Source organism: Sorex araneus, chromosome 2 (genome assembly GCF_027595985.1).
Source record: "Sorex araneus isolate mSorAra2 chromosome 2, mSorAra2.pri, whole genome shotgun sequence".
In the NCBI taxonomy this organism is placed as follows: Eukaryota; Metazoa; Chordata; class Mammalia; order Eulipotyphla; family Soricidae; genus Sorex; species Sorex araneus.
This window is the reverse complement of record NC_073303.1, coordinates 205,281,357-205,302,325: the sequence shown is the minus strand read 5'-3', so window position 1 is coordinate 205,302,325 and position 20,969 is coordinate 205,281,357. Positions and strand designations below refer to the sequence as shown.

Sequence of the window (20,969 nt, the reverse complement as noted above, 5' to 3'; positions counted from 1 at the left end):
AGCAGACCTTAAATAATTTATTTTGTATTGTTTGTTATTAATAATTTGCTAAAAATTTTCAGTTTCCTTAGAAGAAAGTATGTGAAGATTGTTGTATCTCAGCCTGGAGCCATTAAGCCCTTTTATAAGAGATTGACTAACAAGCTTTTATAGATTGAGCCTTGTGTGCTTATATGTAAACACTTATATATTTACATATATAAAAATTTATTTTTTAATCTAGATAGGGCTGGAGTGATAGCACAGTGGGTAGGGTGTTTGCCTTACACGAGGCCGACCTGGGTTTGATTCCTCTACCACTCTTGGAGAGCCTGGCAAGCTATGGAGAGTATCCCACCCACATGGCAGAGCCTGGCAAGCTCCCTGTGGTGTATTCGATATGCCAAAAACCGTAACAACAAGTCTCACAATGGATACATTACTGGTGCCTGCTTCAGCAAATCGATGAGCAAGGGGATGACAGTGATGCAGTGATTGAGATTAGTTTCCTTTTACTTTACACCCCATCCAGTGTGGTGTGCTATGCCTAGTATATCGGTGCTGTGGAGTATGAGATGTCTCTAGAAATTCTGAAATCTTAAATAGGTTGATACAACTGGAGTTAAGTTTCTTACTGGATGTGACTTTGGGGTCCAGAGGCATGTCTGCAGCTGGTTGTTCTCTTCCGAGGCTTATTTGTGAGTCTCTGGATCCTGGCTGTTAATGAGGTTCTATGGCCCCAGAGGCAGTGGTGGGCGTGGCTGCCAGGCTCCTGGAAGCCCAGGGAGTTGGGGGGAGGTGGCCCATTCCCAACTCCATGGAGCCCAGAGATTTCCGTCACAAAACCCACATTGTATCCCATTCTTTCGCCAACCTACTTCTTGTCCTTATGCTGTTTCTCACACACATCAACGTGTCGGGTATTTATGCCTTCAGAGTCTACTTCTGGGTTGGAGAGATAGTACAGGAGCACTTCCCTTGCACACAGCAGCCCTGGATTCAATCAATGGCACCCCACAGAGTCTCCTGAGCCCCACCAGGAGAAATCCACCAGCACAGAGCCAGGAGTCAGCCCTGGGAGTGCCGTCCCCCCACAAAAAATATTTATGCACTCCTTTTGTTTCTGCTTGGTAGAGAGTCCCTGGGGACTGCCCCTGGTGGCCGATGACCCACTTCCTTAGCAAAGATGTGATGGCGGAGTTGGCCAAGCTGAAGTTAGACAATAAGCCATGGCCTGCAGGTAAGATGCTGTTCTTGACTCTTGACAGGAAGAGAAAGAGTAGAGGTGTGTCTGTAGTCTGGGGATTCAGTGGACACTCTCAGGGTAGAGGGGGAACTAGATGCTCTGGAGAACCAGCCCTTCCCTCAGGCAGCCCCTCCGTCTCCACTCCCACACCAGGCAGCCCACCAGGGAAGGAAGATGCTGAAGAGGGTCTGCTTTCTTTCCCGTGTCAATTCTCCCAGGACACTTCCTGCCTCTTCCTGTATTCCACGTTTTCCACGTCCCCTTTATGGTTTCGAGTCATGGCATCTCTGTCAGCCACCCATAGTCTCTTGGCCTCCCTTGGTGAAGACATGTGTGGACCTGCAGAGATAGCCCAGGGAGATGGCACAAAGAACAGGAGCATCAACTTCGGGTTTTCTTTCTTTATTTCGGTTGTTATTGTAGTTTTGGGCCACACCTAGGGGTGCTAAGGGTTTATTCCTGGCCCTGTACTCAGGGATCATTCCTGGCAGGGCTTGGCAGACCCTGCAAGATATTGTGGATTCAACTTGGGTCCACGGTGCGCAAGGCCAGCACCCTCCTTTCTGTACTATCCCTCCTGCCCCTGGAGCACCTGATTTGCATGTGGAAACTCTAGGTTCAATTCCTAGCACCTCAAGATCCCCTAGTACTGTAGGTTTGGCCTTAACTCTTACCCCTCAAAACAAACAGACAAAATCTAGAAGCCGAATGCATGTAGAATTACACATTCCTGGAAGATGTCTAATAAAAATGGCCATTGTTTTACTTTTTAATTTTTTTTTCTTTTGAGGTCACACCCGTCGATACCACATCTAACGGTGCTCAGGGTTTATTCCTGGCTTTGTGCTAGGAATCATTCCTAGCGGTGCTCAGGGGACCTCTGGGATGCTGAGGATCAAACCGAGATTGACTGTGTGCGAGACAGGCACCCTACCTGCTATATTGTGTCTCTGGCCCTGGAATCCTTTCTTTTCTTTAATTTTCAAACTTTTTTAATTGAATATCCATGATAGACCATTACAGAGCTGTTCATGATTGGGTTTTAGTCATACAATGATCCAACACCCATCCCTCCACCAGCATACATTTCCCACCACCAATATCCCCACGTTCCCTCCCACCATCCCCCAACACCACCCCCTCTACCCGCCTGCCTCTATGGAAGGCACTTTCCTTCTTTCTCTCTCTCTCCTTTTGTACATTACGTACCTGCAATACAGGTACTAGTAAGTCATTCGTTTTTGGCCGGCACATTCAGTATTTTTATTAGGAAGGTCAGGCTGGAGTAGTTCTTTTAACTGGGTGGAAGCTTGGGGTATGGATTTTGCTGCTGAGGCTTCCAGAAATACAGGGATATGGGGGGATGTAGCCCATTCTGACTCTAAGAAAGCCTGGAGAATTCAGTCACAAAACCTGCATACCCGAAGTTTTAGCACATTCTATCTCAGAAAGATTTATTTATGGGTCTCTGAAGCAAGGCCAATAAATGAGCTTGTATTGCTGGGCTGGAGGTGGTTTGTGGGCATGGCTCTCCCATACCTAAATTTTGACCATTTAATTTCTTGGGAAACTTGGTCCCATGTTGCTGGGGTCTGGCCAGAGACACAGCAGCAATTTGGGGGTATCAGGAAGCCTGAAGGCACCATCAGGTGCTGATACACTCGCCCCGTGGGTACAGGGTGACCTGCTGGCAGCATCCCCCACCCCTGAATCTTTTCTTTTAATCTTTTTGTTTTCAGTTTGGTAAAACGTGTGTCCCCAGTGCTTAGAGGCTGCTCGGACAATACTGGGGCACCATCCCAGGACTCTGGCCTGCAGTGCACCCACTCCAGCCTTGGGCGCTCTCTCTAACCTATGGCTTTTTCCTTCTCAGCAGTGTTTGAAGTAACAATGCAACTAATGATCTCCAAAGGTGCTTTCACCAGAGGACTGGGCGGTTTCTCAGCCTTGGACACTCATGAAAATTATCTGGTGTGGTGTAGTTGAAGTAATAGGACAGTGGGTAGGGTGTTTGCCTTGCAAGCGGCTGGCTTTGGTTTAATCTCTCGTATCTCATAGTAGGTCTCCAGAGTCCTGCCCAGAGTGATACCTGGGTGCAGAGCCAGAAGGAATCCCTCCAGCTCTGTAATCTGGGTCATTCCTAGTAGTGATGGGGGATAAATGCTGAACTGTCTATATGCAGGCAAATACTTTAAACAGTACTATCTCTCTGGGCCAGGAGTTCTGTCTGTTTGTTGTCACTTTGGAGCCATACTCTGCAGTGCTCAGGGGTTACTCCTGGCAATGCTCAGGAGACTATCTGGGAGGCCTGTCTGCATGGAAGGCAAGCACCCTACTTACTATACTATTTCTCGTGTTCTGCAGAAAAATCCCAGAAGGGAATTTTTGTTTGCTTGCTTTTTGTTTGCTTCTGAGTGACACTCTGCTGTGTTCAAGGCTTATTCCTGGCTCTGGGCTAGGGATCACTCTTGGTAGTTCCAGGCACTGAACCTGGGTCAACTGCATGCAAGGCCAGGCACCCGCCTTACCCACTACACCATCTCTCCAGCTAACCTGTTTACTTTTTTTCTTCTCTTTTGCTTTTTGGCTCATACCTGGTGACACTCAGGGGTTACTCCTGTGCATTATGGCCTGCAACACAGGTATTAGGAGGTCATCATGTTTGTTCAGGGTGTTCAGTATTTTTGTCGGGAAGGTAAGAAATTACTCCCAGCAGTGCACGGGGATCATATGGGATGTTGCGGATCAAACTTGGGTCAGCCACATTCAAGGCAAATGCCCTATCCACAGTACTATCACTCCAGCACATCAATTTTTTTCTATTTAAAAAAATTTTTTTTTATTTGAAGGCTGGAGCAATAGCACAGTGGGTAGGGTGTTTGCCTTGCACATGGCCGACCTGGGTTCGATTCCCAGCATCCCATATGGTCCCCTGCGCACCGCCAGGAGTAACCCCTGTGCATCACCAGGTGTGACCCAAAAAGCAAAAAAGAAAAAATTTTTTTTTTATTTGGGATGTCAGAATCGAACCCAGGTTGGCCATGTGCAAGGCAATGCCCTACCCACTATACTATCACTCAGCCTACAATTTGTTTTTATATTGACCCCGATCCCACACTCTTTGGAATCGCTGTGGGTGGTAGCGTGTTCCCTGGATCTTGGGGATGGTTCCCGCCAAACACACACACACACACACACACACACACCACACACACACACACACACACACACACACACACACACCCCTTTCCTCTTGCCCACACAGCACTCAGCACATGTTCAGCTGTGAGACCTACGAGGGTGGCAGCTCCACCAGCTTCTGGCACTTTGGCTGTGATGGGCAGGACCACCTGATGCTGGACCTGGAGACACGAGCTGGGTGTCCGCCCAGCCTGTGGCCCTGCAGACCAAGTGCAGGGGGGAGGTGGAGTGCTCCTATGCCGAGTCCGATAAGGCGTAGCTGGAGGGGCTCGGTCTCAGCTCCCTGCCAGGTACCTGAAGCTGGGAGGCCAGAGCCTCACCCGGAGAGGTAAGACCCAGCCTGCAGCCATTCAGAGAGTGACCCCAGGTGCCCATCCTCAGACTTACCCGTTTAAAAGAGACCTGGAGGGGCCGGAGCGATAGTGCAGCAGGGAGGGTACTTGCTATGAATTTATCAAGGTTCTTTTTTTTTTTCTTTTTGGGTCACACCCAGCGATGCTCAGGGGTTACTCCTGGCTTTGCACTCAGGAATTACTCCTGGCAGTGCTTGGGGGACCATATGGGATGCCGGGGATCGAACCCAGGTCGGCCGCGTGCAAGGCAAACGCCCTACCCGCTGTGCTATCGCTCCGGCCCCCAATGAATTTATCAAGGTTCTTGAGGGGCACAACCAGAGGAAGGAAGGAAGGAAGGAAGGAAGGAAGGAAGGAAGGAAGGAAGGAAGGAAGGAAGGAAGGAAGGAAGGAAGGAAGGAAGGAAGGAAGGAAGGAAGGAAGGAAGGAAGGAAGCTGGGAGAGAGGTAAGTAGAGAGGAGAACAGGAAGAGAAGAAAGGAAGAGAAGGATTTATTATAGAAATTGATTAACACAGTTATAGAGGTTGAAGCTTGCAAGGCAAGCACCCTACCCACTGTGCTATCTCTCCATCCCTGTCTTCCCCCATCTCTAACCCTCCACCCCTGGGGGAGGAGGTGCCCAGGGAGCAGGAGGGACACCTCACTTGGTCCCCCTCTCCCTGCAGAGGCGCCCACGGTGAAGGTGACACAGCACTTGGCCCAGGATGGGAGTGTCACATAGACATGCTGGGCTCTGGGCTTCCATCCCTGCGGCATCTCGCTGACCTGGTGGCTGGGTGAGGAGGAGCTGGCATTGGACACGGAATATGTGGAGACGCAACCCAGCGGGGATAGCACAGACCATACGTGGGCAGCCATGAACGTGCCAGAGGGCAAGGAAGCACCTCCAGCTGCCACGTGCAACACTCAGGCCTGACCCACACACTGAGTGTGGTCTGGGGTGAGGAGCTGGGATGGGCAAGGAACCAGGGGTGGGGGGACCATGAGGGCCCCCAAAGTTAGGCTCATGGCTTCTTTTTTTGTTCTGGGGGCCACTCCCAGCAGTGCTCAGGGCTTACTCCTGGATCCCTGCACTCAGGGATCACTCGGGAATGACTCCTGGCAGTGCTAGGAGGACCAGAAGTGGATGCTGAGGATGGAACCCAAGTGGGCTGTGTGCAGGCCGACTGCCCTCCCTGTGGTGCTACTGCTCTGGCCCACATGCTTTCTTTTCTTGATCTTCCTCAGAGCCACTCTCCCCAGGGCCTCATGACCATGGGGTTTCTCACTCACCTGGGCATCCTCTTGATGGGCGTTGCAGTTCTGGTCTGACCAAAAGGTGTTGGCGAGGTAAGTGGGGCAGAGAGGGAGACCCCTGGCTGCTTCCCGCCCCACTGGGAGTGATACTGCGATCAAGTGCAGGCGTTTGCTATTAGAAAGCTAGGATGAGAAGGCCAGAGTGATAGCACAGCAGCGAGGGCACTTGCCCTGCATGGGGCAGACCCGGGTTGGGTCCCCAGCACCTTATAGGGTTCCCCGGCCCTGCCAGGAGTGATCACCAAGCACAGAGCTAGGAGTTAGTCCTGAGCACAGTGGGTGTGGCCAAAAAAAATGGGGTTGGAGCGATAGCACAGCGGGTAGGGCGTTTGCCTTGCACTTGGCTGTTGGGACCCTGAACAAAAGAGGACCCCGAAACCTTTACCCTGGACAAACCGGAAAATTCCATTACCAGCTTTGCTTGACCTGAGGCAAAGGTGCCCTTGTGACAAAGGAAATAGCCAAACTCAAGAGGTAAAAGTATCCCAGGGCAGTTAACTAAGAGACGCCATAAAGCTCTAAAGTAGAATACCTTCCTCTACACTAAAAACCTCGTGCATTCCTCCTGCCAGATGCTCCTGCCAGATAAACCCTTGCCTTCCTCTCCCCACTATTTCTCAATCTACTCTTGAAGAATGTTGTAAGCCCACCTAATACACACTGAACCTTTCCTTATTTGGTCTGAAAAGACACTTCCCTGATGATTGACAACTTATGCACCAACCCCCGCTAAGAAAAGTATAAAACCAGCATGGCAGTTAATAAAGTTGCCCTTGATCGGCATGTGTCGTCTTGGGCCCCCTGTTTACTAACCTCACTAGTCTTATTTCAGGTCGGGACCCTCACAGAATCCACCTAATTAGGAGCGCTTTCCACTGTTGTCTCTCCGCGGGCAGGAGAGATCTCCAGGGGAACGCGCAACTGGCGCCCAAGCCCCCCTCCTTTTTTTTGGGTACCTCCCCTGTTTCCTCCCAGATTTTTAATTTTACTTGGCAAGTCCTTAATGAAGCGGGCGATGTTGTCAATTCCACTTCCACATTGTCTCCCACTACACCCTGGCCCGAGCTCTGGGTTGACCTCTGCGCCCTCCCAATGCCCAGCAGTTCCTGGTCTCTCCCTGATTACGCTGGCGGCCGCGCACCCAAAACCGTTCCTGGCCATAGCGTCATTTCTGGCTGCTCCGCTCGCCGCCACCGCCAGAAACTTCTTTCTGACCCCATCTATGTTTGCCCTGGCGGCCGCCATAGGCAACAACATGACCCCTCTCTTGCCCGCACTTGTGGCGATCGCCCCTTTTTTGTGCCTCCTGGGGCTGTGAGACCACGGGCGACACCTACTGGAGGCCTTCCTCCTCCTGGGACTTTATCACGGTCCAACGAGCACCTCGCTCACCCCCTGTCGATTGCAACCGTGCGTGTAATTTCCTCACCATCCAATTCACTTCTGCTGGCAAACGGCATCCCTGGTCCAATACCTTGTCCTGGGTTCTTCGCCTATATCGCCTCGGCTACGATAAAGGCTTCACCTTCTCCCTTCACCTTCTAAAAACTACTGCCTCCTCATGCCCTATTTCCAGGGGCCCCAATAACGCCCTTCACCATCATCGCCCCTCTGCCCCCCCCCCCCCGTCCCTACCCACCGACGCCCTCCGGGTCCCCGCCACCCACATCCTTCTTCCGTCCTACTCTGCCATGGGTCCAGCACCCTCTTCTCAGCTCATCATGGATATGGTCAACGCCTCTGCTGCCACCATCACCAACCCCGCCTTTGACCAATGCTGGATCTGCTACTCCTCTCAACCGCCATTCTACGAAGGCATTGCTGTCCTCGGCTCTGCATTGAACGTCTCTGACGCCAACGAACTCCGCTGGGAAGTGGAGCCCACGCACCGATTGACTTTGGGACATGTGGTGGGATCCGGACTTTGCCTATTGGGGCCCAATATGCTCCCCCCGTATGATTTAGTACCCGTTTGCAATCAGACTCTTGTTATATCCAATTCCTCCCTCCGCGTTAATGCCACCCTCTATCCTTCCTATGTCGTGGCCCCCGCTGATACCTACTTCGCCTGTTCCTCTGGCCTGACTTCTCACATTGTTACATCTGCCTTCCTGGCACATAGAGATTATTGCATTTTGGTTCTGCTTTTGCCATGCCTCACGGTTTGCCCTGCCGATGCCCTGCTCTTCTCCTCTTCTTCCTCTCTCCTGCGCCACCGCCGTGAGCCTGTTATTGCCATCACCATTGCCCTCCTCCTCGGTCTGGGTGCTACAGGCGCCGGTACAGGCATCTGCTCCCTTGTCTCCTCTCAGGAAAACTTCCACCAACTGTCCCTTGCTGTGGAGGCTGATGTCCGCGAACTTAAACAGGGCCTTAACTATCTAACTGACACTGTTGGCTCTCTGGCTGAGGTCGTCCACCTTAACAGACACGGCCCTGACCTGGCCTTTTTGAGAGAGGGGGGAGTATGTGCCGCTCTTTAGGAGGAATGCTGTTTCTTTAAAGATAAGCTTGGGCTAGTTAAGGATAGCATTAGACAAGTGGAAGAAAGCTTAGAGGAAAGGAAAAGATTGAGAGACCAGGAGGAATATTGGTATAAAAATTGGTTCTCCACCTCACCCTGGCTCTCGACCCTGTTGCCTAGCCTCCTTGGACCCTTCATTGGGTTCTTACTGCTAGTTTCCTTTGGCCCATGGGCATCCCGCCGACTCACAAATTTCGTTAAGAACCAGGTTGATGAGGCAACCAAACGTTCAGTACAGGTCCACTATCAGCAGCTCTCCCAACATGACCCCGAAGGGCTGGATAACTTGGAAAAGCCCACACTTCAGCCCCTGAGCTTTGCGGAGTTTGAGCACCTGAGCACCTGGCATACCGCCCCCACTCACTCTGTTCCCGGCTGTGGAAATGCCTAAGACGGGGATAGCTTGGTGCCAGTATCTGGGTGCGAACATGGCACCACCTACAGTCGTGCGCTCATTTTTCTAACCTTATTTGGTCACTGCCATGTCCAGAACTGGGAGCCCACCAAGTAACCTAAGACAGGCACTCCACCCACTCGCTCATTATTATAATAGAAAAAGAGGGGAGATGTTGGGGACTGCTCAGGACCCTGAACAAAAGAGGACCCCGAAACCTTTACCCTGGACAAACCGGAAAATTCCATTACCAGCTTTGCTTGACCTGAGGCAAAGGTGCCCTTGTGACAAAGGAAATAGCCAAACTCAAGAGGTAAAAGTATCCCAGGGCAGTTAACTAAGAGACGCCATAAAGCTCTAAAGTAGAATACCTTCCTCTACACTAAAAACCTCGTGCATTCCTCCTGCCAGATGCTCCTGCCAGATAAACCCTTGCCTTCCTCTCCCCACTATTTCTCAATCTACTCTTGAAGAATGTTGTAAGCCCACCTAATACACACCGAACCTTTCCTTATTTGGTCTGAAAAGACACTTCCCTGATGATTGACAACTTATGTACCAACCCCCTGCTAAGAAAAGTATAAAACCAGCATGGCAGTTAATAAAGTTGCCCTTGATCGGCATGTGTCGTCTTGGGCCCCCTGTTTACTAACCTCACTAGACTTATTTCAGGTCGGGACCCTCACAGAATCCACCTAATTAGGAGCGCTTTCCACTGTTGTCTCTCCGCGGGCAGGAGAGATCTCCAGGGGAACGCGGACATGGCCAACCCGTGTTCGATTCCCAGCATCCCATATGGTCCCCCAGCTCTGCCAGGAGTAATTCGTGAGTGCAGAACCAGGAGTAACCCCTAAGCATCGCTGGGTGTCACCCAAAAAAGAAAAAAAAAAGAACAGGTTCATTCGGCAGTTAGCAACTCAAGAAGACGGTAGTCTTATTGCCCTTTGGAAAGAAATACCCTTTTCTTGGAAAATTTTCTTTTGGGGGAAGGAGGAACACTGGGCTGTGCTCAGGACTCATGAATTGCTCCTGGAAGGGATTGGGGGAACTATGGGGTGCTGTGGATTGACCTCGGGTCAGCAGGTATAAGATCTACATTTTTCCACTGTACTGTATCTCCAAGGGCTGGAGTTGGAGGATGTGACCCACTCCTGCCCCCCCAAAAAAGCGGGGTGTGGTAGCTTAGGGGAAGAGGAAGAACTGTCTTATAGCAGTCTAGCTTGTGCCATTGATTTTTGCCTCCTGTAGTGAGGTGATTTGTTCTTTGTGAAACTTTATGATTTATTTTTATGGGAGGGACAGACATCCGGTGTTTTTCAGGACTTACTCCTGGCTCTGCACTCTGATCGCTCTTAGTGGGGGTTGGTGGGACCTTCTGGCGTTGTGGGGGTTTAACCTGGGCTGGCTGTGGGCAAGCCTTCTATGCTAAACTATCTCACCGGCCACTGTTTCTAAATTTTTATTTTTATTTTATTTTAGCTTTTGGGTCATACCCAGAGATGCTCAGGGGTTACTTTTGGCTCTGCACTCAGGAATTACTCCTAGCAGTGCTGGGTGGCCGTATGGGATGCCGGGGATCAAACCCAAGGCCGCATGCAAGGCAAATGCCCTACCCGCTGTGCTATCGCTCTGGCCCCACTGTTTCTAAGTTTTTAGCAAGCTGACTTTCAAGGCCTGTCCAGTAATTGATTGTATGTGTACCTGTAGTTTCCCTAACAGTTAGGAATAAAGATTCTTACAAGCAAGCACTGGTGATTGAGGATGGGCAGGGTGGGAGAAGAAAGCTGGGCTTCTCCAAGCACGGACGAGAGCCTTTGCACCACAGAAGCCGGATGGAGTGGATGCTGCCCCTGCTCTCCAGCCTGACCTCAGCTCCTGCAGACCCCCACCACGGAGCTGGAGCTGGGCAGAGAGAGGTGGGGAGCACCCCAGGTTTCCCTGGCTAAGCTGGGAGCGAGCCTGGCTAACTGCCTTCTTTTTTCACTGCAGGTGGAGGACCTCCACAACTCTCCAAGCCTTAAGAGACCAGGGGATGCTCAGATGCAATGCTGATCAGTCCTCATGGATCCAGGAAAGGTTTTCAGGGGTGTTTGGGGACCTGAAAGCTGTGACATTGATCCTGCAGGCACTGGCTTACTGGAAGGTGTGATCCAACTCACAGGGACATCTTGTTTGTTTGTTTTGGGGCCATACCCACCAATGCTCAATAGTTCCTCCTGCCTCTGCACTCTTGAATTACTCCTGGTGGTGCTCAACAGATCATACAGGATGCCAGGGATCAAACCCAGGTTGGCTAGGGGCAAGGCAAATGCCCTCCCCACTGTATTATTGCTTCAGTTCCAGGCCATCTGAACTTCACATTTGCCCCGGGTCCTGAAATCTTTATGCTGTTCAAGGCCAATTGTATTTCTAACTCTATACTAAGAAAAGCCATAAGATAAAAATGTCTTTATAGTGCCATTCTGTATTTATCAATGTTTGTAACAATACAATCTATCAGGAAATACGTAGATTCTAGAAATTCAAATGTGTTGCTCAACGGGCAACTATATAATTAAAATAAAATGTGGTCTATGGGGGAAAGAAAAAAATAGACAATGTAGACAAGGCACAAAAACATTGATTTTAAAATATCTAAGCACACTGATACTCATGATGGCCCTTAGAACAAGCTACATATTGGAAACCATGCAGTCGCCCAACCATAATAAAACTGGCATGTCTAGACAATTACAAACTTCTCAGCCACCTCAGGGATAATGAAATCATGAGTTTATATGCAATGTAGATGGGACTGGAGGATGTTAAATGAAGTGAGTCAGAAAGATGAGGCTGGGGGCTGGAGAGGTAGTACAGTGGGCAACCAGGTACAATCCCCAGCACCACATATGGTCCCCCAACACTGCCAGGAGGGATTGCTGGGTGCAGAGCCAGGAGTGAGCTCTGAGCACCACCAGGTGTCGCTCCAAAACCAAAACAAAGATGAGCTCAAACCCCAGATGTTCTCATTAATTTGTATTATACCGAATAATATGTCGGAGCAGAATGATAGCAGAGCAAGTAAGGCATTCATCTTGCTCAAGGTTGACCGCTGGATCCCCAGCACCCCAAACACTCCACAAGAGTAATTTGAGTGCAGAGCCAGGAGCCTGAGCATTGCCTAGTGTAGCCCAATGCCCCCATCCCCACAAGAAAGAATAACACGTTTAAGAAATGGTTAGTAGCAAAAGTGGACAAAACCCTGGTTCTAGACTACAAAGACAAAAATTAGAATAAAAGGGAGAGATCAGAGAGCGTGAGGGGTGCAAAAAGAGAGGCCTGGGGGGCAAAATGTCTGAATACCTCTAGACCCAACACTACCGTACATATAGGAAAAATTACACTTAAAAGTGTAAGCTTTTCGGGGCTGGAGCGATAGCACAGCGGGTAGGGCATTTGCCTTGCATGCAGCCAACCCGTGTTCGATTCCCAGCATCCCATATGGTCCTCTGAGCACTGCCAGGGGTAGTTTCTGAGCGCAGAGTCAGGAGTGACTCCTGTGCATCGCTGGGTGTGACCCCCCCAAAAAAAAAGTAAGCTTTTCCTGAAAAATATCAGTTATCAATTTCTGTATCTATCACGTTTTTTGACACATTATCAACTTCTGTATTACATCTTTTCAGCCAATACTGCTACTTACAACACATTTTGTAAAATTTAGATAAATCTGAGAATTAAGGGCAGCTAATATTTTATTACCCCTTCTGAATGCAATATTTAAATTTAAAAACGTGACAAAGTTAATTTTAACATTTGTAAATTATAATTTGGTTTATATAATAAATACTTGGGTTGGGGCTAGAGCCATAGCACAGCGGGTAGGGCATTGTTTGCCTTGCACTCAGCCAACCGGGGTTTGATTCCCAGCATCCCATATAGTCCCCAGCACCGCCAGGAGTAATTTTTGAGTGCATGAGCCAGGAGTAACCCCTGTGCATTGCCGGGTGTGATCCAAAAAGTAAAACAAAATAAAAATAATAAATAGGGGGCTGGAGAGATAGCACAGCGGGTAGGGCGTTTGTCTTGCACGCGGCCGACCCGGGTTCAAATCCCAGCATCCCATATGGTCCCCTGAGCACGGCCAGGGGTAATTCCTGAGTGCAGAGCCAGGAGTAACCCCTGTGCATCGCCAGGTGTGACCCAAAAAGCAAAAAAAAAAAAAAAATAATAATAATAATAATAAATAAATACGTGGGTTATATTTTGAATGTTATTGTGAAATCCACCATGGAGAAAAAGAAAACACTAAGACTTTTTTTTTTAAAGTATCCATTGTGGCAGGAGAGAGAGCACATCGGTAGTGTGTGTATTGGACTCGATTCCGGTACCGTGTAGTAGTGTCCAGAACACTGTAGAAGTGATTATGAGCGCAGAGCCGGGCACACCACGGGGCGTGGCCACTCCCTCCTCCCGCAATGTAACTCGCAAGGAGTCAGGATATAGGAGGATGGGCGGTAGAAGGATGGGACACTGGACGGTGGGATTGTCGGTGGGAACTGCCTAAAAAATACTTCAAATACTGAACGTAAATCAGGGTATTTAAGCAAAAATTTAAAAAAGAAAAAAAGTCTGTGTAGAGATGTGTTTTAGGGGTCCCCAGACTATCCAGAAGTAAGCCCTAAGCACAGCTGGATGTTGTTCAAAAAACCAAAAACAAAAAAAGAAAAAGTGATGCTTACGTGAATCTTGGCTTAGCGGGTAGTAAAACCTACAGTTAGGCAAAGGTGGAGAATCCGTTAGATTAAAATTAGCGCCACGCCCCCTTCCCGATGCCCACGCCCCTGAGCGCAGCCCCCCCCCCCCCCAGGCCTCCACATCATTGAGGCCTGTGACTAGAGAGGCTACGACACCCGAGCCCACCGGAGTCCCTTAGCTTCCCGCCCCACCATCCACATCCGTTTCCGGGTGCCGGTCTCGAGCGGCAGCCCGCTCCTGGGGGACTCGCGCCTCGTCTCTCTAGTCTCCTTCACTATGGGATGGTACCATCGAGATGCAGTCCTCCAGCAGCCCAGCACGCCCGGTTCGGCGTAAGGGCCTAGAGCGCCTACGTCATCTTCGGCTGCCGGAAGCTGGTCGGAGAACGCCGGCTCCTGAGGCGACCCGCCAAATCCGAAGGCGAAGTCCGTTGGGAGAGGATTAGCCGGCGAAGGGAAGTGGGAGACGGCGGTGGTACCCCCGCGCCCCTCCTGGCCCCCAGCCGTCGGGCCCTTGGCCCCCTTTTGCCAGCTTGACTGGGAAAAAGTTGGGAGTTGCGGCGGTTTTTTGTTCACGAGTGTCGCTTGGCTCGCCGCGGTCCCCGAAGAATGGCCAGAACCGCGAGCCCCGTGCAGACCCTGCAGGAGGAGGCGGTGTGCGCCATCTGCCTCGACTACTACACCGACCCCGTGTCCGTCGACTGCGGCCACAACTTCTGCCGCGGGTGCGTGACCCGGCTGTGGGGCGAGGAGGAGGACGAGGAAGAGGAGTGGGGGGTGGAGCCCACAGTGAACTGGGAGCAGTGGGGCGACGACTGGGAGGCGGAGGCGGCCGTCGCCCGGGCCCGGCACTACGGCTGGCACCCCCGCCGCTTCGAGGGCGCCGGCCAGGACAGTTACTCGGGAGGCTTCGGGCGCGACCAGCGCCCCGGCTTCCAGGGGGTGAGGCTGGACATGGGCGGCCTGGAGGACATCGACGACTACCCGCGCCCTCGGCGGCGCCGGGGCTTCACCTGCCCCCTGTGCCGCCGGAGCTTCCCGCAGCCCAGCCTGCGGCCCAACCGGCAGCTGGCCAACATGGTGCAGGCCATCCGCCAGATGCGCGCGCGCCGCGCGCCCGAGCCCGCCGTCTGCCCCAAGCACCGGGAGGCCCTGAAGCTCTTCTGCGAGGTGGACGACGAGGCCATCTGTGTGGTGTGCCGGGAGTCCCGCGCGCACAAGCAGCACAGCGTCGTGCCGCTGGAGGAGGCGCTGCGGGAGCGGGAGCGCAAGGTGAGCGGGCGGGGTGGGGGGAGGAAGGGCGGCCGGGACGCGGCTCCTCCCCTTCCCGAGCGCAGGTTCTCGCTTGTGGGATGTCCCGATGGACTAGGGGTGCCCAGCGCACAAGGACACGCTGGCCAGAAGCTGCCGAGAACTGGGCGGTCACGAGGCGCTAAAACGCGGTTCTTGGGTGACAGATTCCCTCAGGTCTAGACCGAAGCTTCTGGATCCTGAACCGGAATGAAAAGCTGTCACACTCGGAAATAGGCACTTGGGACTGAGGAGCAGTGTCAGAACCGTTGCTCAGTGGCTTTAGACTAAACTCGGGTCGATGAAGTTGGCCACACACGCACTCTTTCTGCATCCCCCCACGCCTGAAGTGGCCGCCTCAGCGTCAGTAGGGCTCCACCCCTGGAGAGACAGGCAGGAGATAAGGCCTTACTGACATCTCAAAGTGAGCCTCAGATCCTGACCACTTTCCTTTCCACGTATTTATCCATAACTTTTTTTTTCTTGAAGTAAATAGATTTTATTCAGAGGTTTCTGAGGGAAGGGATAAGTGGGAGAGAGAATAGTAAGAATAACGCGCTCAAGAGAGAACGAGGCTTGGGGCTGGAGCGATAGCACAGCGGGTATGGCGTTTGCCTTGCACGCGGCCAACCCGGAGAAGCCGCGTTCTCTCTCTTTTTTTTTTTCCCATCTCTCCTGGCGGTGCTCAGGGGACCATATGGGATGTCGGGGATCGAACCCTAGGTTGAACATGCAAGGCAGGCACCCTACCCTCTGAACTATCTCTGCAGCCCCAGATGTTTGCTCTTATTTTTTCCTCTCTAAAAAAATTTGTTTTGGGGTCACACCCAGTGGTGCTCAGGACCTACTCCTGGCTCAGCTCAGGAATTACACCAGGCAGGCCCAGAACCATATGTAGTGCAAGGGATTGAACCCTGGGTGGCCACTCTATCCAATGTATTCTTAATCCCTGATTTTTCTTTTAATTTGTTTCTCCTTTATTTTATTTTTGTTTTGGGTTTTTGGGTCACTCCCAGTGATGCTTATGGATTACTCTTGGCTGTGCACTCAGGAATTAATCCTGGCAGTGCTTGGGGGACCATATGGGATGCCAGGGATTGAACCTGGATTGGCTGCATTCCAGGCAAACGCCCTACCCGATGTACTATAGCTCCGCCCCCTTCTGTCTCTCCTTCATCTTATTTTATTTATTTATTTATTTATTTGCTTTTGGGTCACACCCAGCGATGCTCAGGGGTTACTCTTTGCACTCAGGAATTACTCCTGGTGGCGCTTGGGGGACCATATGGGATGCCGGGGATCGAACCCGGGTCGGCCGCATGCAAGGCGAACGCCCTACCCGCTGTGCTATCGCTTCGGCCCCCTCTCCTTCATTTTAATTTGCTTAGTACTTTGTAGTCCTGATCAGAGCATTAGAGATTTGTTGCAATGTTCTCTAATGAATACTGTTAGCATAAATACTGTTTTCCTTACCAAAAGCCTAGATGAACGAAAGCTCCGAATGCCCAGGGTAGAGAGGCCCATGAAAGTCTCAAGCTCCTTAATAGCTGCTGCCCACATTTCAGTAGTGCTTTTACATTTTTACAAAGTATAGTTTCTCTTGTTCGCCTATCCCAGTGGTTTTCAAACCGGGCTTTAACCAGTTAGTGGATTTTAAATGGTTTATACCAAGCATTGTTTTAAAATAGTCTGGAAATGGGCCTGAAGTGATAGTGCAGCGGGTACAGTTTGCTTTGCATGTGGTCTACACGAGTTTGATCCCTGGTGTCCCATATGGTCCTCCAAGCCTACCAGGAGTAAGCCTTGAGCACCAAGGGTGTGGTCCAGGGCCCCCTCCCACAGGGTAAAAAAAAAAAAGTACAAAATACTGTCCTACATCATGGTTTTACCATCACCCCCTATTTTATAGTAGCTTTTGTTAAGCTACTAAGGACACAAACCTTAACCACAAATTTCTATTTCCATCTTGCTAACCTGCAAATAGGTAGCACTGTACTTTCCTCTAGGGTAATAATTTAAACTATTTTCTAGTCTTCTGAGTTTTAATATATTGAAGAAGAAAGGAGGTAACCTCTTATGTTAGAATTTTCTAGGAAAACTTTTTTTTTTTTTTTGCCTTTTGGGTCACACCTGGCGATGCACAGGGGTTACTCCTGGCTCTGCACTCAGGAATGACTCCTGGCGGTGCTCAGGGGACCATATGGGATGCTGGGAATCGAACCTGGGTCGGCCGCGTGCAAGGCAAACGCCCTACCCGCTGTGCTATTGCTCCAGCCCCTGGGAAAACTTCTGAAATAGAAATTTTGATTGAAAACCAATTTAAAGAAATGGGAGGGCTGTCTTCTGCTCAGGAGACTTTTGATAACACTTTTGATAACACTCAAAAGTATAAAGAGCAAAACTAAATTAAACGAATGGGGATAATTTCTTTACAAAATAGGGACACCTTAAAATATTTTCAAATATAGATCAGCACCAAGGTAGAGGAGATTGCCAAAACGTAAGTATTACACTAAAGAGATGTAAAATTTATTTTATGTAACGTCTAAAATGATCATTGTTAACACATTCTTGATTCAGTTTTTTTACTCCCATCAGTAAATACATTATAACAGCATGATTTAGAAACTCAAAGAACAAAATTCGTAATAGTAATTAACTAAATCAGTTCGATGACAGCTTGTGTAGCCACAGATGTATTGTGGATATGGAGCCCTTTGTATTGCTATCACATATCCAGGACAACTGGTTTTAAGTAAATGTTCTTTTAAATTTTACTTTCTTCTAAGTAAAGCCTTTTTAGCCCTAACCCTTACTTTTTTTATATTTTTCATTTTGTCCATTTTATGAGTTAAAGTTCACCTTGACTTCAAGATAGAATCAGAGGATTATGAAAGTAAGATCATTTAGATATGACCAAGGACATCATTAAATAGTGTCAGGTTGTAGGCGGAAGGCGGATGCCTAAAAGGAAAATGAACAAAAATTTCACTGACTAGGGCTGCTTGTATAATGCCCCGCCACCCAGATGCCATCAATAAAACCATTCATGGCTCTGCAAGAGGGAACAGAGGCTTCCAACCATCAGTACTCCTTTTTCTTGTTTCCTCCGATGAGGTAGCTAAACATGACAGCCACTTATTTTTGAGGCCCTTGTCCAGTATCCATGCCATTACGCAGAAGACAGGGCTCAGCTTCAGTTATCTGGAAGCATTGGGTAGCTGGGCAGTGATACCTTGCCTAACAGTTTAACATATGTCAATCCAAACAGTGGAGTTTTCTGCCAAAGAACATTCTGCAGCTTTTATGATGGGACAGAATGTTAACAGGAATCTTCAGAGGCCATAAAAAGCTTTTCATTAAACAACCTTTTTACTTGTAAAGGAGAAAGAAAAGGAGAAAGAAAAGGAGAAACGGTGAAACCTCACATTCTGCGTGCTGCCACCAACTTGAGAGGAAACTCAGGAATTCCGGAATGTCTTCATCCTTTCTGCTTAATGCTGAACTGGTTGATAACTGAGCATACCAAACCTCAGCATTCACAACAAACATCAGCTCACCTTTATTTTCTACCAGTTGAGATGAACCTACTGATCAAAAAAAAAGTGCTTCAAAAACTGGATGTGCGTTTTCGTTAGCCTACACATGACCACTTAGGACAGTTTTTTGGAAATTCTTATCAGATGCACTAAGAATTGGAAAATTAAAGGAATAAATGTTGGTGGGTGTATCCTAGTAACATGTTTTAGGTCTAGATTTTTTGGGCAGAAAACTGGAGTTCAAGATGCACTACAACATTGGTCATAGAGCATCAGTGCCACTGGATCTATTGGAAACTGTCAGCCTGGCATTGTAGACCATTGAGAAAACCACTATACTGAATCCCAGTTTCTGTTGATGTTTTGGAAGATCTTCATGTTTTTTCTTACATACTGAAGTTCCTTGGTTGTAACTATGTTCAGGTGAATGTGTGAATTTGGTACACCAGCCAAAGGCATGTATAACTTAAAATTCCCAAAATGGAAATTCCCAGCACAGTTTAATGTACTTAAGCTTAAAATATATCCACCCCAAAATGGGGAATACCAATTACTGGTCATTATGAAATACTTTAAATGAAAGTTGCCAGAGAGTCCAGCTACAGAAAACCAATTTATGCTCAAAAATGCCTTAACTTTCTCAATTAGTCTTTTGAAGACCAGACTCATTGAGTTATTTTAAGGAGGTGGAGAGGGGATATCTAGAACTCTTCAGGGTTCATATGCTCTTGAACTTGTTCTCAAAACTGATAGGTTTTGGGAATGTTTAACGTTGCTGTTTATTCCTCACTGGAAGAGATGTGTGTGTAACTCACTAAGTTTGCTTTGATTAGAGCTTCCAGAAATTTGGGCATGAAATGTCTAAATAGATGGCAAGGCTTTACTCTATTATTCTAGTTTCTCCTTATATCTTAAAAGCTGTATTTATGTATTTATTGTTATTTTTGGTCAATCTGGCTGTGGGAAGAAAATAGTGCTACAGAGAGTGTTGTGTTTTGTTCTATCTTTTATGTATTCCACGAAGAAAAGTTAAGAATCATGACGTGGTTATCACGTCATCTGAATAAATGTTTTCCTTCCAAGTTACCATTATTTTGGCCACTTAAGTTGCAATGTTTTTGGAATATATGAAAAGTAGAGGTGTGAGTTAGAGAAAAGCTGGAGGCCAGTTGCATCTCCATGGTCCTGGAGGATCCCCTTACCAATTAGAGACTGCTTTATTAGATGGTTTAAATTGTCCCTGTGGGTACATCAAACCTCATCTTTACAGATGGATCTGTAGTAAGTACTCAAGTTTTTTTGTTTTTGGATTACACCTGAGTTACTCCTGACTCTGCTCTAGAATTACTTCTGATGGTGCTTGGGGAACCATATGGGATGCCGGGGATCTAACCTAGGTAGGCAGCATGCAAGGGAAGCACCTCACCCGCTATACTATCTCTAGCCCATAAGTCCTCAATTCAGCTTTTGAATTCAGGTATGCCTGCCCTTGACATGACTGCCACCGTTACGCTGCCAATGTTTTTTCCTTCACAATTCATCAGTTATTGGATAACTTGCTTGCTGAACCTGGGATTCATAATTAGTCTCTTAGGGAGCTTCAGGGGTTATTCCCAGTAGTACTTAGGGGATTAGGTGGTGCCAGGGATTGAATGCAGATAGTGCAGAGCAAACACAGTAGCCCTGTGCTCTCCCCAGCCCTTCATAATTAGTCTTTGCATGGACTGAGTCATATGGTCTCTTATCTCAGTAACAGTGACATCTTATATTGATTGATGGGACAGAATATGTGGCTCAAGTGGCAAACAGAATCTAGGTTCAATCATTGGCACTGCCTGGGGTGACACCATTGGGGACACCCCTACCCCAACAAAAAAACTCACTGTTGTGACGGAATGTCCTGTGTGCTGGACGATACTTAGCCACAACCCTGGACTTAACCATTTGATTTGAACTTAGCATCCCTCCACCAATTGTGATCACAAATGTCTCCAAACCTTACTATCTTGACAGGAGGAGAGGTTGGTGATACAAAACTTGCCACCCAGTGGCTTATATTCATGGAAAGTAGTTGTTACTAGCCTCAGCCTCTCATGGGTCCTAGGTCTAAGAATGTGGCTTAGGTGTTCAGAAATGGTCAGTGGAAAAATAGCTTCTCCTAGTGTAGCTTTTTCTTTCCTTTTTTTAGGTCACACCCGTGATGCTCAGGGGTTACTCCTGGCTCTGCACTCAGGAATACTCCTGGCAGTTCTTGGGGGTACCATATGGGATGCCTGGGATCGAACCCAGGTTGGCCAGGTGCAAGGCAAATGCCCTACCTGCTGTAGTATTGCACCAGCCCCTCTGAGGCAGAATTTCTTAAAAATTCTGCAGGAGTGGATACTCCCAATGCGTGGCTTGTACATGGCAGAAT

At 49.0% G+C, this 20,969-nt stretch overlaps 1 protein-coding gene and 1 pseudogene across 2 annotated transcripts; both read left to right on the top strand.

Annotated features, from left to right (window-relative positions):
- Positions 1-390: 390 nt before the first annotated feature.
- On the top strand, positions 391-14,264 carry LOC105943248 (uncharacterized; annotated as a pseudogene).
- Positions 13,953-19,648, top strand: TRIM52 (tripartite motif containing 52). 2 transcript variants are annotated; one of them, XM_055126630.1, is made up of 2 exons: positions 13,953-14,999; positions 18,405-19,648. In XM_055126630.1, the coding sequence occupies exons 1-2, from the start codon at positions 14,337-14,339 to the stop codon at positions 18,435-18,437; spliced, it is 696 nt and encodes a 231-aa protein (XP_054982605.1). In that variant the 5' UTR covers positions 13,953-14,336; the 3' UTR covers positions 18,438-19,648. The 2 variants fall into 2 exon arrangements, with proteins under 2 accessions (XP_054982605.1, XP_054982604.1); XM_055126629.1 differs by having other exon boundaries at positions 18,402-19,648.
- The last annotated feature ends 1,321 nt before the right edge of the window (positions 19,649-20,969 follow it).

What these genes read in the sequence shown, in the direction of transcription:
- TRIM52 (XM_055126629.1), top strand. Translation starts at nt 14,337, where the DNA reads ATGGCCAGAACCGCGAGCCCCGTGCAGACCCTGCAGGAGGAGGCGGTG. An exon ending in TGCGGGAGCGGGAGCGCAAG is followed by an intron (nt 15,000 to 18,401) that starts GTGAGCGGGCGG and finishes TTACTTGTAAAG; the next exon opens with GAGAAAGAAAAGGAGAAAGA.